The sequence below is a fragment of the Dipteris shenzhenensis genome, chromosome 15, assembly GCF_047967505.1.
Source record: "Dipteris shenzhenensis isolate YYH24624 ecotype China chromosome 15, Dip_SZ_1.0, whole genome shotgun sequence".
Taxonomy (NCBI): domain Eukaryota; kingdom Viridiplantae; phylum Streptophyta; class Polypodiopsida; order Gleicheniales; family Dipteridaceae; genus Dipteris; species Dipteris shenzhenensis.
The window spans coordinates 13,836,048-13,854,121 of record NC_141610.1 but is presented as its reverse complement, the minus strand read 5'-3'; the positions used below and the strand labels follow the sequence as shown (position 1 = coordinate 13,854,121).

The following is an 18,074-nucleotide window of genomic DNA, read 5'->3' as shown; positions in this document are numbered from 1 at the left end:
TGACTCATAATCCAACATAACCACCTTTTTTACAACGTAAATTCCCAGTGGAGAACCCATTTTCTAGTACTCAATGTTAAAAACTCAGTGATTCTCCAACAAGACAGGTTCCCTGAAAAAGGCTTGCCAGAAAATATTCATGTCCACAAATCAGTCATCCCCAAATTCGTTCACATTTACAATACGATGTACTGGAGCATGAGACATTTCCCCCACGACATGCATAACAAGGAGAATATGTGTTGGTAATAAGGACTTTGAAATGTTTATGCAGCAGGCGAAAGCTGGAACTTCCACATGAACAAACGTATACATATTGGAAAAGGAACTCGCCTCAAGTCTGATCTCCGATATGAAACAACTAGCGAGCGACATTCCTCCTGCACCCCTTCCCACGTTACACAAATATGAATGTTGCATGGCATATTCAAATCTGGCAAACAAAACGCTGAGTTCCAGTGCCTTTTAAATTCCAAAATACCCAGACAACATGAATAAGATTTGCATGTATGACAGTTTAAAAACCGCCTGCATTGCTTCGATCAATTGAAAGCAAACCGGTCACAGGGCAGTAAAACAATCTTTTAACTTGTTCTTCATACCAGCCATCCAAATCCCAAGACTGACATAGTCACGCTTGGAGCCCATACAAGAGCATTTTCTGACTCGAATTAAGCCTTCATATCATTCTTGGGGATGAATGCAAAAAATACACATCAATCGAGCAAGCTTAGCTTCTCGTGGTACAATGCTCAACACCATAACCCTAATGCGAAAAATTACCTAAGGTAGGATATTAGGGTCTTCTTAAGCAGCTGCATTGAATAGCATCCGAGTTATTGACTTTTGAGTATCTTGTGCCAAGTTGGGCGAAAGAGAAGAAGGCATAAACGTAAGAGTCTCGAACAAACTAGGGTGTTTCATGCTGATATGATCCAAAACAAATCGCCGATACTACAGAGAATAAATAGCTTGTTGAGTATAGTCCTGTTCAGTAACTGAGCCTTCCACGATAATGTATCCAACTTACAAACGTGCTCGCAAGTATCAGGCCAATCATTCCCTCTTCATAGATAAGCCGCCAAACCCCAAATGATCTGCTTCGAAATGTTTCAATAGCTTCTGACTGTCGAAACGCAAGACGTGTGGTAAAGGGTCCGGTCCCTCCGAAGGCTCTTTCTGAGAGCTGGATGTCGGCCTGGGGCCGTCCTGTCCTTGAACTAATTCCGTGGGCGATCTCTTAAGGCACAGCCGCTTTTTCCACCTCACAAGCGTTCTCCAGGCAACCGTGGAAGGAAGCTTAATGAAAGTAAGCGCCAGCAAATGAAGCAAAGCCAAAGGGCAGCAACAAACAGCGGCACAATCGGCCGTAAACCGGGCAACACATTGGCAGCAAGCTTTCTCCGGACAGCCAATTCGATGGGCGCGGGCCGTCTCTTCGGAAATGGGCTTGTCGGGAGGTCGTGGGGGCATGGATTTCCGACCATCCTGCTCTCCGTTGCGTCGGATGAGGCCACGGGCTTTCTTCTTGTGACTGCGGGAGAGAGATTCAGGGACAAAGAGGATTTCGGAGGGCAAAAATGAGGAGGAAGAAGAAGAAGCGGAAGCGGAAGCGGAAGCGGAGGAGGTGGAATTGAGGGAAGGAGGGCTATGGTGTTCCTCAGCTTGGAGCCGGGAAGAATCACCCATGTGTGCCCATAGAGAAAGCAAACTGCTGGACTAGTGACTACTACAAGCTCATGAGCATGTCATCAACCCACTCTGATTTGAAAGGCGGGTGTGATTTTGAGGTTTGTCACATGTCTGTACGTTGGAACTTGAAAGCATATTTGAGATTCGTAATGGGTTCGTTACAAATCCATGGCGTCCGTCTTTGCACAATTAGTTCTATACATATATATATATATATATATATATATATCCCCTCCCTTCATTAGGACTTTCCTTTAGAACCTCGCCCTTCGCCTCCTGATCAAGACTTCCGCGTGCCGCAATTTTCGCCACCCACCCGCCAAAACGAACCGGTTGCACTGTAAAACAAAAGCCAGCCTCTCCTCACTCGCACTTGACGATCCTCCATGCCCTGTAGTAGCAGAACCTCCACTCTCAAGCAATCTTCATCCCATGGATTGTGAAGACCTTGTAGGCATTGCTGCTACATCTATGGCAATCGGACTTTGCATAAAGTAGTGGCTTCACCTCATGCGCAATCTCCATGCTCAGGCCACATAACCTGCAACACCTTTGCTCGGGGCAAACGCTCTCGCAGACTACACGGACAAGGAAGATGAGTCAAACAAGGAGGAGTCGAAATTGTACCTACAAGCATTCATGCTTTTCACAACAGGTGCAATGGTGGACGAGTTCTTGAGAATTAAGAATATTCGCAAGAGAAATGCATATGGACTTTGGTACATCACAAGTCACTTCACTTGTGGTTCCACTTATTCACACAATACCGCTCAATCTCGCAGGCTATGTGGGGTAGAAGCTCTTCAGCGGGCATGCCGATCTTGCCAGGGGGGAGGCTGAGGCTATAGGAACGACATTTATAGACTCTCACTACTGAAGGCAGAAGAGGGAGGTGTAGGTGGAAGAGGGATGGGTGGCGAGGTGGAGGGGTTGTGACGCTGGAGAACCACATGGGTGTCATTGCAAGATTGCGTGGGGAAAGGGATAATCTAAGGAGGTGTTGTTGCTGCAAGACTACGTGGTGGAAAGGCTGCTCCAAGGAGGGAGTATCGTAGAGCTGCAGAGAATCGATTGCATAGAATGTTCTATGCATACAGAAGGGAGTCAGAGGCGGAGGGGAAGGGACACGGTGGAGGGTTAGTTTAGATTAGAGGGTTAGTTTAGATTAATTTACATTAAGGGGTTTTAGCTTAGGCTAATGATTTAATTAGATCATCAATTAATTTTTCTGATGAATCCTGCAAAATTTTTAAGTCTTGCTAATGCAATGCAATTTTCGAATACCAAGACAATTGAAACAAAAAATTACAAACCTAATGCACAAAATTTGATGCAAATCCGATGCTGGAGCACAAAGTTATTGAATTTTGTGAATTCATAGACCCATTATAGTTGGCTGGGGAGTGTTTAAAGTGTTCACCACCCACCATTTCATTTATTCGTTGTCATTGATTAAAAATCTTGATCATGGCGAGCACATGCTCAATGTATAAAGGCCCTAGGAGTGTTCAGGAGCTTTGTAGTACAAGTTGCACTTTCCACCTCACAGTTTTTTCCTAATACTTATCACCCTAACAAACTTTTAGGCAAAAGTAAAATTAAATAGTCCCCTCCTCAATAGTGTGGATTAACTCGATCAACCTAAGTTGCTTGAATTAACTAGATTAGCCTAAGTTAAATACTCCCTCCCTCTTTCCATGAATTAACTAGATTAGCCTAAGTTGCCCTATTAACATAATGTACCCTGAGGTTCAATAAATTAATCTAAGTTGAGGAATGTAATGTCCCCTGAGGTTGCATAACGTTCAACAAATTTAGCTACCTTAACATCAAGTTCGTCGTGGCACCTACAAAATAAATGTAGATGCCCTTGAGCCTCACAACTGTGAGGCTCCAAATATGTGACTATCATTGCTTAATGACCATTTTTGGACTACTACACTTTTGCCAAATCAAGGAAAAGTTCAATACTACATTTTTGCCAAAGCGTCAAAAGTTCTAAAAAATTCTAAAAAATTGTATGCATAACCATAGAGGGAGAATATAAATTTTTTAAAAAAAAGGAGAAAAAATATTAGCTTGTGGAAAACCTAAGTACCCAATACCAAAGGCATTAGGGGGCTAGAACAGTGCCAATGTTGACTAACTCAACTTTTTATAAGAGCTTGACATGTAAGCATATTTTGCCTCTTCCACGTCTCTTTATTAGGTCTTCTCATGAAGGAAAAAGAGGGGGTTGCTAACACTTTAAAGGCACCCACTTCTTTACTAGCCCCTTTACCCTAGTTTGATAGTTGTCTGTGAACGCTTTAGTTGAGAATTCAATTCTCCCTTGTGAATTGCCACGTGTAGTTGTTGAAAAAAGTTAAATGAGTTGGATGTTTCAAACTTATTTTTTTTAAGATCATCCAACAAAGCCTTGATCTTTAAGCTAAAATACCTTTTAATAGCCCAACAGATGAAAAAAACCAGTCGCTTTCTCGTTTACATCCAAAAATGACTGCTATAGTAGGAGGCAGTGGCAGTGCCCATGCGCACTCTTGTTACTATGGGAAAGAAAGTGGTGTGTAGTAATTTGTTGTAAGAATCAAATAATTAGAATGGCTTATGATCTTTATTATGACCCTTGCTATGTGCTTTATTCAATCCATAATGGATAGGTTCAGATCTATTGAATGTAGCTTGAAAGTAGAGGAACAAAGATATGAAGACAACTATGGACATGAGATCATAGGGTGCATTATGACCTGATCCCCCCTGCACATGTTAGGGTTAATACTTTAGTTCTTAAGTTACTGATGGACCAAGAATCGTGCTTTAATTCTTAAGTTAGTAATGGCCAAAGACTTACGCTTTTTGGAATTTGGAGCCAAGCAAATACATGAATAATGGTAATGCCCCCTTGAGCTCTTAAGTTTTATCTCTGATAAAATAGAAGCGTAACTTTGGATATATTCTGACTAATTCTTAGAGCATCACTCTACTTAATTATAATGAAATTATACATACATACATAAAAATAAAAATAAATGTACATATATATATACATATAAATATAGATATAGATTAAATATAAATATACAAATAAGTATGACTCAAGTATGACTCTCTCTCTCTCTATGTGCGTGCACACACACACACACACACATGGGCACATGCACACACACACACATATACATATACATATACATACATACATACATACATACACATATACACATAATTGAGGCCTCGTAGTAGTAGGATCATCTGTAATGAGTTCATCGTAATGGGTCATAGTCATCCTAATGCAAAAGGTTCTTTTACATTATTGATCATGTTGCTGAAGAATGTGACATAAACAATCTTGTTTTGTGCCTTGCTTTGGTCTTTAAAAGTGAAAAGATCAAGAATCTACATCGAAACAAGCACGCAATCATTAGAGATATCTAAGTAAGAATGCAAAACTCTAGAACGATACCAATCAATGAATTAAAATAGCTCAATGTGGAACCAGCATAGTTGGTAGCATAGATAGAGGTCATATGAGCTCTAATGCTTTGAAGAAGAGGCTAAAGGGAAACTCAAAGGAGCTAAAAGGTAACCTAGAACCATCATGTGCCTTGTAGAATTAACCCATCACAAGATGCCTGGACAAAGGGGACTTTGAGACTCCTATCCAAAGTCGTCATATGTTCCCCAAATTAGATATATCAATTGAGCTTGCCATTCTAAGGTAACAGGGGCAACCAAAGATGATGAAGAGATTCTTTGATGGTGGTTCAATTCTCCCTAGCACTTTATCCAAATGGACTCATGCACATTTAAGTGGAAGTAAACCTAGACCACTAACTCCTCCAAATCAAGTTCAAGGGACTACAAGTCCTTGTTACAATGTTTGGATGATTTCAAACTTGATCTCGACTAGCATCAGAAAGAGCAATACAAACTAATGGTTGGTGGCTGCTCCTTAAATAGGCTCTGCTCCTTATACCAAAGTGCTTCCAACAACAAGAAGACACAACTTAATACATCAAAACACGAAACTCTTGTAATCAATAAATCACCAAAAAACATAGACCACACAAACTACCCACACAATTGATAGACAAGCAACACAAAGAGACAAAATCCAAAGCACACAAACTCATGTACATAATTGAATAATAGAATTAATGGCATACCAAAGAAGAAATATATATGGACGCTAATGAGTGACAGTAAAACAATGCACGTATTCACACAACACCCCACATAAACATGTGATCCTTGACACCCATAGATGGTATGCAACACCACACACAAATAGGACCCACACATAGTGATGGTAGATAACCACAAAATAAAGAAATGACCATCCCACTAGCAATGATAAGTATCCTAGTGCAAATGATTGAAAAAGATCTAGCATATATCTAGATTAATTGAGACAGTGAATTGTCACTTTGTTCAAATAGAAAAGTAGTGCAAGTGATTGAAAAACATCTAGTATATATATAGATTAATTGATATAGTGAATTGTCACTTTGTCACTTAGAGACTAGGTGCTAGTCTTTTAGAAAAGCAAAGGTAAGTATCATAGTGCAAGTGATTGAAAAACATCTAGCTTATATCTAGATTAATTGAGACAGTGAACTGTCACTTTGTTTAAATAGAAAAGTAACCTATCATGGGTGTTTTGTAAACAAATTACATGATGTTGAAAGAAACTCATTAATTGAAGCAAAAGTATGCTCAAACTTGAACTCACTCTAAAGCCAGGACCTGATACCTACCACCATCCAACACAGACCTACAAGAAAATAATTACAATCTAAATGTATATGCCAAAGTTAGAGATGTCAATTGGACATGATACAAGATATGCATTGTTAACAAACTAAAATATATGTGTTAAGGTATATGAGGCCTATTTAAAAAATGAAAGGCAAAGGAATGTCACCATAGCCACATTTCCTTATGAAATTATATGGATCATCACAATGAACAACAAGGATATATAAAAGGGTATACATGAGAAAAGAGACTAGGGAATAGCTAGTTTGTTGTTTATAAACTGAGAACTAGTTGGCTATATATAGATTGGGCAACTCATCAAGACTAGGCCTCAACTAGAAGCACTGCCTTACTACTAGCCCATAATTACTGGACGTCTACTCCATTGCTAGTGAGGTGCTCTAGAGCTACTTGAAGAGAGTGGGAATTTTCTTTTCATAGGACTTTAAAAGAATCCCTCCAGTGAGGTTTTTCAAGATTCTATAAATCCACTTAATCATTGCACTCAATGTTTCAAGGTCGATCTTCCCAATTTCCAACATGGAAAGGAACATATTAATTAGTTTATGTATGACAAGAATGAAAGACAAAATCCGGTTCTAATCTTGTCTTGCTATCAATGAGCAACATTTACAAATTGTTTCCCTCAAGGAATTGGGCTTCCAACATTGAGTTCAATCGCACTAATGATCATATCTAAGATAGTCCTAGGAGAGAGTCTCAGCAAAACTTAACCAGCTCTACAAACCAACATTGAGTCCCACCCAATCGATGCTCTGATCTCAAATAGTCCCGGAAGATAGTCCAAGAAAAACCTGACTAGCTCACAAGTGATATTTGGAGGGTAGAAAATACAAATTTCTCTAAAATTGCTTCCATTGATGACCATTGCTTTTTCTTGATTTCTTGATGACTTTGCTTTTTCTTTGATTTCTCTCAAATTCATCAAGAAATCAAACAAAACCAACACAAAAGGAAGCCCAAAATATGGGGGTGGGATCTAAGAAATCAAATAGAAAACAGGGTAAAAGGTAACCTAAAGATGGCAAGCCTTATTTCAGTTATTGTCTTTGAGCCAAGTTGTAAAATTTTTTAAATGTCCCATGTGGCAGCACAAAATTCAGTTCATAGGAAAGCAATGTTTGGGAAGACAAAATAGAGAAGTCATTGATGATGCTTAGCCAAAATGACTGGTACAAACCCACTATGCTGAAGGCAAATGCCCAACTTATTTACAGAAGATATAGCCATCCTTAGAGAATCCACCTAGCTAGTAGAGTGTAAGGATTATTGGTAATCACAATATTTTTGAAAGATTACAAAGAATTTGAGCATGGTATTACAAGGATAGAGATCAAGAAGAGCTCGCGACACATATCTAGACATTAATTATCAACGACTATTCCAAACATTCAAAGGTAGTATCAAACAGGATGGTGTAAGGACTTCCAAATTGATCATGTCTCCATTCTTTTCCATAGAAATGTACTGAGCACTAGTGATATCTGGTGAGTTTCATTCAAGGTTTCTATAAATAGAATAGTTGGAAGATCAGTTGAACTGCCAGTTGATTAAAAATCCCATTGGCCATTTTTGTAGGCCTTTAACCCTCTAGTTTGTACATACAATTTAAGAGCTACTAACAATGCTTCATATGATTAAAAAGAAACTAGGTCATATGTTCAATTAAGATGCTTGAATTTTCAATGCCATTTCATATTAATTTAGTAGATTCCATATAATTCTCATAGTAAAACATCCATTCCTTCCCCACCATTACTAAAATCTTAAAGGCAGAATAGACCCTACCACCAAAGTGTGTGAGATGATAAGGATACAAATATTACCAATTTCTAGGGAACCAAGGGATGGTCCACCTTTATATTAAAAAAGGACCAAGGGGTAGTCCACACCCTTGTGGAAAAGCAAAATGTCTCTTTATTTTTATGAAAACCAATTGATTGAATGATCATGAAGAAGGGGGGTAATCTATACCCATGAATGGCAATTTATGTGTGTGTGTGTGTGTGTGTGTGTGTGTGTTTGTGTTGACAAAATATGAAGAGGGGAGAGGAGAAGAGGGGAGATGAGGAGAGAGGGCATAGCTAGAGAGCACACCACAAATGACTAGCTGTACACTAGATTCAGTTGAAAATGTAGAATATATACAAACCCATTTAGGGTTAGGTTTAGGGCATCTAACCCTTTCCTTTATAGCACTCTATTGGGTTAGTGCTATGCACATATGATCACATGATGGTGCTATGCACACATATATCACATGATGGTACTATGCACACATGATCACATGATGCTGAGCGTGAACTCTCGACACCTTCCCTCAAGATCAACATCATGAAGTAGGCCTTCCCTCAAGATGATGATTCTGGGGAATCAAAAAAGGACTGAACATTACGTTCCATCACACCCCTTTAATGGGAATGTCCTTCCTCTCCATCAAACCAAGAGCTAGTCAGTGTTTCTTGAATAGCTCCTTACCGAGTGGTTTGGTAAAGATGTCTGCAACATTCTCTTTGCTCACAATGCTATAGTGTGATGTCACCAAGTAACGCTCTTTCTCTAATGAAGTGCTCTGTGACATCAATGTGCTTTGTCTTGGAGTGATATCCTGGATGCTTGGCCAATGCTTGAGCCGATTGATTATCACAGTATATTGTTGTTGGCTTTGACTCATCAAAGTAATCTGTTTCCGACAATAGTCTTCTAAGCCATATAGCCTCACATGCACCTGTAGTGAGTGCTCTATATTTTGCTTTAGTTGAAGATAAAGAAATAGTTGGCTGTTTGTTTGACAACCATGATTTAGCACCTTGACCAAGGAAAAATGCATATCTTTGTGTCAATCTCTTGGTCTCATGATCTCCAGCATAATCATTGTCACAGTATCGATGCAACCGTGGATGGCTTCCTCTGTATTTTATTCCAAACTATCTTGTACCTCAGACGTATCTCAAGACTCTTTTGGCCACATTCCAATGAGATTGTTTTGGATTTGCCATAAACTGTGCTAGTGAGCTTACTGCATAACAAATATCTAGCCATGTGATAGTCAGATATATAAGAGATCCAATGAGTTGCCTATAGTATCTATCATTGACTGTAGGCTTTTCTGAATCTTTAGTAAGTCTCAAACTCTGTTCCATGGGAGTGGCTGCTGCAATCTTGCAATCTGCCATATGGAACTTCTTCAGGAGACTATCAACATATTTGAGTTGACTCATAAATGTGCTATCTGAATCTCTCCAGAACTCAATTCCAAGACAATAGTGCATAAGTCCAAGATCTTTCATGTTGAACTCCGTAGATAAGTCTTGTTTTAGTATTCTGATGAAGGTATCCTTGCTTCCTATCATAATGAGATCATCTACGTACAAAAGTGCAATAGTAATGTGTTCCCCTTGAACTTTGTAGTAGAGAGTATGATATGCATTGGATTTCATGTATCCCAGATCAGCAAAATACTTGTCAGAGTGCAAATGTGCTCAATGATGATGTGGCAGTCAGGGGGTCACATGCAGTGACTGTGCCTAGTAGGGACTGTGCTTGTGGAGTAGTGATGAGATGGCACTTGTGTTCACATGAAGTGCCTGTAGAGCACTGTGTGTGCTTGCAAAGGGTTAGTGTGCCATGTGGCACTGATGATGTGGCAGCTGACTGGGATGTTGATGTGGTAGTCTAGTTGAGTCAAGGTAACTTGACCATGGTTTACTAAGGTAACTTGACCATGGTTTACTGACCCGTGGTAAAATTAACCCATGGTTAACTTAACCAACCCTTCAACCCAAGGTCTTGTCCAGTTAAACCGAGTTAGATTTAACTAGCCTTATCCTTGGTTGACCCACGGTTAGCTTGACTATACCTCTCAACTGGGGTCAATGCTTATCTGCCACATGGCTAGATGACGTGGCACGTGAGGTGCAAATGCTGACATGGATCGATAATGCTGATGTGGCAATCGGCTACCACGTGTCAGCTGTATGTCCCAAGGCTAACCCTGAGGATAGGTCGCCACGTGTTGGGAGGAGAGCAATCGGAATCTTTTTAAGATTTCGTTGATCTGCTGATGGAATATGCTCTAGAGGCATCATCAATGGTACATCCTTGGAGGTTCTAGGAGCTCACGAGAGCAGGTCATGGAGTCTAACGCTATGTAAGGCTGTCGTTATGCAGGGTCGCTTTGGCGCGGTGCAAGCGAAAAAGGTCGCTGGAGCAATAGATGGAGCATCCCGGTTGAAGTCCCACTGGGATGGCGTTGGAAATCCTAGTGCCTATTGCTGCTGTCGATGGAGTCGAGTGGATGGGTGGCTTGGAAGAACTTAGTGTAGGAGCCGTAGTCCGCGCTGGAGGCAGAGAATGGTTGCTGGAGACGGACTCGTTGGTGGCCTGGCACTAGTTGAGAAGGAGCCATTCTTCAACGTGGAGCAGAGCTTGGAGCCAAAGTTGCAGAGGTGCTATAGGGAGGCCGTCTAGGAGGTGTGGCTGAGAGACTGTTGATTGTCATCACGACTGCTAAAGGAGCATAGCTCGCTGTGGGTGGCGTTTACCGTGACAATGGCGAGCGGCTGGAGGCATCCCTTAGCTGCAGAGCTTCGAGTTATTGCTCGTTGTAGGCTTGTTGCTTGAAGAGCTATTTGGAGCTAAAGGTGCAGGAGGTGCTAGCCGTGCTAGAGCAGCCAGCAGCTGCTTGGAGTTGCGTAGAAGCTGCTGGGTCATTAGCAGCTCGTTGGAGGGGTTGGTTGAGCTGAAGCATTTGTCGCAATGTTTGATGAAGTCGTAGCTATAGAAGGTCATTGTTGAAGCAAGCGTTGTGTTGGCCTGTGGGCTGATACAGAGTTCGTGGTGCAGTTGTATGTAGGAGCTAGGTCGTGAGCATCCATCAAGGACTGTGAAGACTCTAAAGCTCGTTGCCCAGGTTGATTGTTGGAGGTTGGGTTGTAGGTCTTTGTTGTGGTCGTAAGGTAGCCTCCTTTAGTCGTAGTTGTAGATAGAGCTGACTTAGCTTGTGGTACTTGTAGAGAGCCGATCGAGTAGTTGCCTCAGGAGCTCGACAAGAGCTTGTCTCTCTCTCAATGGAGACAATGAACGGAAAGGTTGAATAGATGAAAATCTCTATCTCTCTCTCTCTCTCTCTCTTAATGCTAAAACTCTCTCAATCACAATAAACGGAAATTTGAACAAAGATTTTCTCTCAATGCGGAAGAGAATGAAATGCACTCACAATGACTCGAGAACTCTCAATCAATCTCTTACACTCTCTCACGATTACTATATCTCTCGAAGGAAATGAACGAAAATCCTATGGACGAAAATGGATGAGATTCATGGAAATCTCATCAGAAATGGAGTGTCACAAAGAACTCTCAATCACTCAATCTCTCTCACACTCATGAGGATCGGAATGCCTCGGAAGGAAAGGGAGCTCTGAAACCATGACAAAATATTAAGAGGGGAGAGGAGAAGAGTGGAGATGAGAAGAGAGGGCACAGCTAGAGAGCACACCACAAATGACTAACTGTACACTAGATTTAGTTGAAAATGTAGAATATATATAAACCCATTTAGGGTTAAAGCATCTAACCCTTTCCTTTATAGCACTCTATTGGGTTGATGCTATGCACATATGATCACATGATGGTGCTATGCACACATGATCACATAATGTTAAGCGTGAACTCTCAACATGTTTGTGTGTGGAAACTTTAGTGAGAAGAAAAAGTCATCATAGAGGCAAAGTCCATAGCCTTTAATGAGGTCCAAAACCATTAACAAACCATAGGAAAATCTCATTTCTTATTTAAAAAAGCAATTGTTATTCAAGGGGGGTAGTCCACACCCTAAACAAAGACATTAAAATACACCAATAAAGTTAAGGGGGATATTCTACGCTATTAGACATTAAACAAAAATTTACCCAAATTTGAAAATGGCAAGTGTTAAAGACAATAAACAACAATAGTTTAAATGAATGCCATAAACTATGAATCTAGAGATTAAATAAACTCCTAATAAGAACTAAATAACAAGAATTGTGGTCAAAAGGGGGGGACTTAGGTAGAAAGAAACTAAAAATAACAAAAAAATTTTGTTAGAAAAAAAGAACAATTATATATGTAGAAAATAGTGTTAGTAAAATAAAAAAGATTTTAAAGGGTAAAAACTGACTAAGAGAAACTAAAGATAAGCGTTAATATATATATATAATAGTATAAATACTACTTGTATATATATAATGGTATATATGGAAATAATTAACATATGCCTTCACACAAACCTAAGGAAGGAGGCCGATAACGTAAAGGGACAAAAACAAACTAAAAACAACGCTAAAAGAAACCGCTAGCACGTAAAAGTGTACGCTAAGTAGAGGGAGAAAGTCCTGGAGAAGGGGACGGTGGCAGGATGCTTGTCTCATGCTTTACGCGATCGCCGAACGAAAACCAAGAAGTAAAGATCACAAGCTTGAGGCAAGGGTGCTTGAAACAGTTGGAGAGTTGGCGAGTTGGCTGATAGTCCCCGAAAGCAGTACGTAAGAGAAGCTGTAAAAGCATGCAACCGCCGCCAAGTCCACAACCAAGTTGGCAAAATGAGCTAGGGAGAGAACACAAGGATACCGCGAAAGGCAGAAAAGCCAAAAAGGAAGAAGTCGCAAAGGAAGAGGGAGACCATAATACGAGTACGTAATGAGCGTAAAAACTTGCCGTAGAAATAAACATCGTCTAAACTATAAGGACCCACGAAAGAGCAATAGTGCGTAGGGGAGAGCTTTGGCAGAAGTGAAAGCTGAAAAGTGTAATGGAGAGAAGAGCGATGTAAGTGTGAGGAAGCAAGAGCTGCTAAGATGAAGACAATGCAGTGTACGTAGTCGAAAGCAACCAAAGTTCCATGCAAACTAAAAAATATGGAGCAAAGCAAGAAACCGATCCATTACGAAATAACACTTGAGAAGCAGATCGCTCAAGAAGACGAAGATCAGCAAGGGTAGGCAAAGTGCAAAGTAGAAGAACAACGTCAAGCCACCATAGTAACTCAAAAAAAAAAAGAACAGAGCAACGAAGCAAATACCGTGAGGGGGCAAGGGAGGCAAAAGGCGAGAAGACTCTTGAGGTAAGTGAGGAGAACTCTAGGAAAGACGGAAAAGCTGAGAAGGCAACTCCACCATAACACCAAGAAACTAAAAGGGAAGGCCACGAGGAAGGGTGCGCGGTTTCATGTAGGAGGAGGGTGAGACCCTGCGGTCAGTGGGGAGAACCAAATAGGCCCAGGGACCAAAAGCAAAGAGTTTAAGGAGTGTTTTCTATCTAATGTGCTATATGTTCCACGAATCAAGAGAAATATGCTATCAGTTGCTTCCATAACTGACCTTGACCACCATGAGGTGAGGTTCAATAAGGCAGGAGCAAAAAGTCTAGATAGTGCAGGCAATCTTATTGGCATAGGAGTAAGGAGGAACAACTTGTATGAGCTAAGTGCTCTTATAGCCACCACTAGAGTGGGCACAAGAAGACTTTGGCATGAAAGATTCGGCTACATCGGATTTGCAATGCTGAAGGAGATGTAGAAGCAAGGTATGGTTGCTCACTTACCTGCAGTAGCAGAAATCAAAGAATCATGATGCCTTTTCTTGGCCATTTTCTGCCCCGACTGCAAGCTGAGCTGCTGCTATAGCCCATACTATTCTAGCCTTTGCTCAAAGATAATACACCTTAAAAGCACCTCATAAATTAAAGTCAAAAAAATCAAGAGAACTTCTTTAAAAAATATAGAATGATAAAAAATTAAGGTCGAAATAAATAACGATAAAGCAAAAGAAAAATGGAAAAGAATAGAGCAATAAGTAGAGAAAGCACTATAAATAGACAAAAATAAAAAATTAAATAACAAACAAATTTATAAAATTAGACTATGTATAGAAATTGAAGTACAAACTATATATATATATATATATATATATAATTTAACAAAGGGAAGCCATTAAATAGTTAGACCACAATGTTGAACACATTAGAGTTAGTAAAGGGGGCTAAAGTTCACTTGGGAGTGTGCTAGAGTGCCAATAAGATGCTAACACGAAACAATATTGAAAAAAGTGACAAATTAAAGAGACTTACATGTACCCACACTTAAAAGAGTGCCATATTAAAGAAAACTTAAAGACAATTGACAAATTAAAGAAACTTACATGGACCCACACTTAAAAGAGTGCTTAATTAAAAAACTAAAATGTTCTATAAAGTTCAAAGGTGTGGAGAGTGGAAATAATTAAAGAAAAAAAGGGGGGGAATATATAAGCCAATGGTAGGAGGGTCGAAGTTCTAAAGGATGATTAATAAATATTAATTAAAATAATACTTAAAAATTAAAAAAAACTAAAATGTGTGTCTATGGATAAGGTTTAGGGCATATGTGTGTGTGTGTGTTGAAAAGTGTGAAATGTGTGTGTGTGTGTGTGTGTGAGAGAGAGAGAGAGAGGGAGAGAGGGAGAGAGAGAGAGACAAAGAGAGAGAGAGACTTTATTACATCTGTTGGAGAACAAAATATGGTCTATGGGACTTGATCATGAGTACAGAGAAAATGTAAAATATGAAAAGTACAAGTGCTCATGTGCTAGTTCAATAGATCTAAGACTAAGAAGTTGATCTCGATGGGTCAACACCTATGCAAAGAAAGTTTTGAGTACAAGTTTTGAGTGCTAACAAATGTTAAGGACTATGAAGTATGTCTGATAGGTGACAAGATCCACATAAGATGTGTTTGTACTTTTGTCTTACATGCGCATGTGCAAGACAGAGAGAAGCATGTGCTCCTCCATCTCTACCTCATTACAATGATAAAGATTACAAATGCAAGCATTGAGTGGCTATCCCCCCTAGAATCTAGTCTTCATTCCTAGTTCATGGGACCTAGTGATGCAACGAGCCTGAGATGAGATTGGTGTCTGTAATAGGGGTTGCACTTGCCCCTTTGTGTAAGTTTCCAATATTGGGGATTGATGTGTGCGCAATAATACTAAAACTTGATCGTTTGGGAGCCCCTTTCCATTGCCTATGTAAAGTATCTTATAAAGGGTGACCAATGATTTTCAGCTTCATTTCTTCAGGAGGTAAATGAAACATCAACTCAACCTCCCATCTTTGGAAGCATGCATGTATATCTAGGAGACACCTCAATTTCAAGATCTTGTTTTTGACCATCTTTTATAACCTAGATCCAATCTCAAATACAGTGTCCTATTCCTAGTTTCCAATAGAAGGATGAAGTAGGGAGTCATCAATTTAGTCCCAATATGTCTCATCAAAAAGGTTTTTTAAATCTTCTCAATGTCTCTAACTATAGTTGGAGATGCTCCCTCCCCATACCTCCACTTTATAGAGTAGAACCTATGTGACCAATGTGTTGAATGGATAAGACCTAAGGTGCCATGTGCAAATGTCCCCCTTAGGTGCATTCGTTCTCAAAGGCATAGTAGTTTGTCTAGCCAGTATAAGTCTAGGTTTACATCATTTGCACCAATTGAATATTTTTTGGAATACCAATAACCAAGTATTGGAAGTATTGAACTACCTCAATGCTTTGCCCTAAGTATGTGATGTGTTACATTTCCTTAGGCTGAATTGTTTTAGCTACCATGATCTTTGTCTTTACCACATTAACATGTAGGCCACTACTATCACAGAACTCTCTAGAATATGCATCAATTGGAGGTCCACTTGGTTATACGCAAAGGACACTATGTCATGTATGTACATAAGCAAAAAGACAGTGTATTATCCAAAGTGAGAGCCAATAATTCCTTCTCCATGTGCCAAATTCAGAATCATTCTTTCCATCTTATTTATGCATATCCCAAATAAACTAGGTGAGAGTGGGCAGTGTTGTTTTACCCCATGCCAGTGAGGAAAAATTGCATTAACCTTCCTTGTACCGAGAGTTAACCTTCTCATATAGGTAAGCTATTTCTATTCTATAGCTTTGCGCACCTTGATATCCTCTAGTTCAGCACTCATTTTCAATGTATCTGTGGCCTTCCCATTGGTGAGCCTTTTCATCCCCTTCATTATGTCTTCCTAACAAAATAAATTTTCTCTTAGGGAGGGAGGGACTGAGAAGGGAGCAATTAAAAACAAAAAAAATCAAATTTGTCACTACTAGAAATGGCATTGCGCAGTGTAAACCATTTTTCTTCTACCCATCCATGCATGTTTGCGTCTCAGAGACTACTGTGAAGTGTTTCCGCATACTGGGATGCCTTCTTCCTATCTACTAGTAGTCTTAGGTTAGGCATCCTCATGTAGTTAGGCTCTTCATCTGACAATGTTGCATAACACTTGAATGTGGAGAGGTTTTTGATCGAAGTCTAGCATGAGGGTGTCAATCTTGAATGAGATAATTTGTGATAGATCTTATGAACCTCCTATAGTTTCCTTTTCTCTTCTCATTTAAATAGTAGGGTGTATAATTCATTTTTGTACATCAAGCATGGTGCATACAAGGATTGTTCCCTTTCCATCCAAGCGTACAAGCTTTGCAAACTGGCACCCCTAGCATAGGAAAGTTGGTGCTAACAAAATTCTATATAGTGGTGTGGAGGTTTGAGGGAGTTTCTTCCTATTTCTCTAGTATGCCTCTAATAACTATGTTCTTAGCTCTTTTTTGTCTCTCCATCTCTTCTTGCATAGCTTCTTGGACCTCCTCAGATGTGGATATAGAGGAGATTGGGATTGCTACCAATTTTGCGCTTCATCTGGGTGAGCTGCTCTTTGAGGTGTGTCACCTTTGTCTCTATCTACTATTTTTTGTAACCTATGTCTTGTTCTTTCTTGCCAAGGCATGTATATCATGAATCTTGGCTTTCATAGTTGCATTTTCAGCCTTATAGACTAATTTTCTATGTTAAGAATTGTAGGATTGCCTTGTTTTGTTGCGCATCCTGCAATGTTTTGTTCCAATTTCATAGCTTGTACTTGGTGAAGTCCTTCTACTAGCATATTTTTTACAGTTATTGATCTCATCTCTTCCCTTGCTTCAGCAACAAGTCCTATTATGACATAGCTATGTGTTTAGTATGTTTTAGGGCACAAAGGTAGGTGCATGAGAGTCAAGCCTGATGGATGGGACAATAATAGTAGTTGATTAGGATCTCATTAGAATAGGAATTGATGGCAAACCTTATTCACTTTGAGTGCTCCTTTGATTTAAAGTGGAAGAGCTCATAATAGTTTACAAGCTAGTTATTTATTTATTTCCTTACAAAACCCTGACTCTACCTTTTTTTTTTGTCAATTCACTTTTCTCTTTCCATGACTATCCTCAATCTATTTTCTTTGCCTTTACATTACTTTGCAACACCAATCCCTAGTAAGCATAAGGCACTCCTATACTTCTTAACTCAATAACATAGGTATAGTTCACATGCTACAATTCGTCAAGCAGAGAATTACAGTCAAGTCCTGTAATGCAATCTTCCAACTATCATTCTTCTTAGATATGTGTGTGTGTGTGCGTGTGCACGTACATGCGTGTGAGTGTGGGTGTGCATGTGCATGTGTGTGTACATGTGCGTGTGCATGTGCATGCGCATGCATGTGTGTGAGCATGTGCATGTGTGT

General features: G+C 39.8%; 1 protein-coding gene across 1 annotated transcript; it reads right to left on the bottom strand.

The window, feature by feature from the left end:
- Positions 1-333: 333 nt before the first annotated feature.
- LOC147893397 (uncharacterized) lies at positions 334-1,754 on the bottom strand. Its single transcript, XM_087386464.1, has 2 exons — positions 784-1,754; positions 334-380 (listed from the first exon to the last, which is right to left on the bottom strand). Exon 1 carries the CDS (start codon positions 1,687-1,689, stop codon positions 1,057-1,059), a length of 633 nt encoding a protein of 210 aa, XP_087242590.1. The 5' UTR covers positions 1,690-1,754; the 3' UTR covers positions 334-380; positions 784-1,056.
- Between the last annotated feature and the right edge of the window lie 16,320 nt (positions 1,755-18,074).

What these genes read in the sequence shown, in the direction of transcription:
- LOC147893397 (XM_087386464.1), bottom strand. Translation starts at nt 1,689, where the DNA reads ATGGGTGATTCTTCCCGGCTCCAAGCTGAGGAACACCATAGCCCTCCT.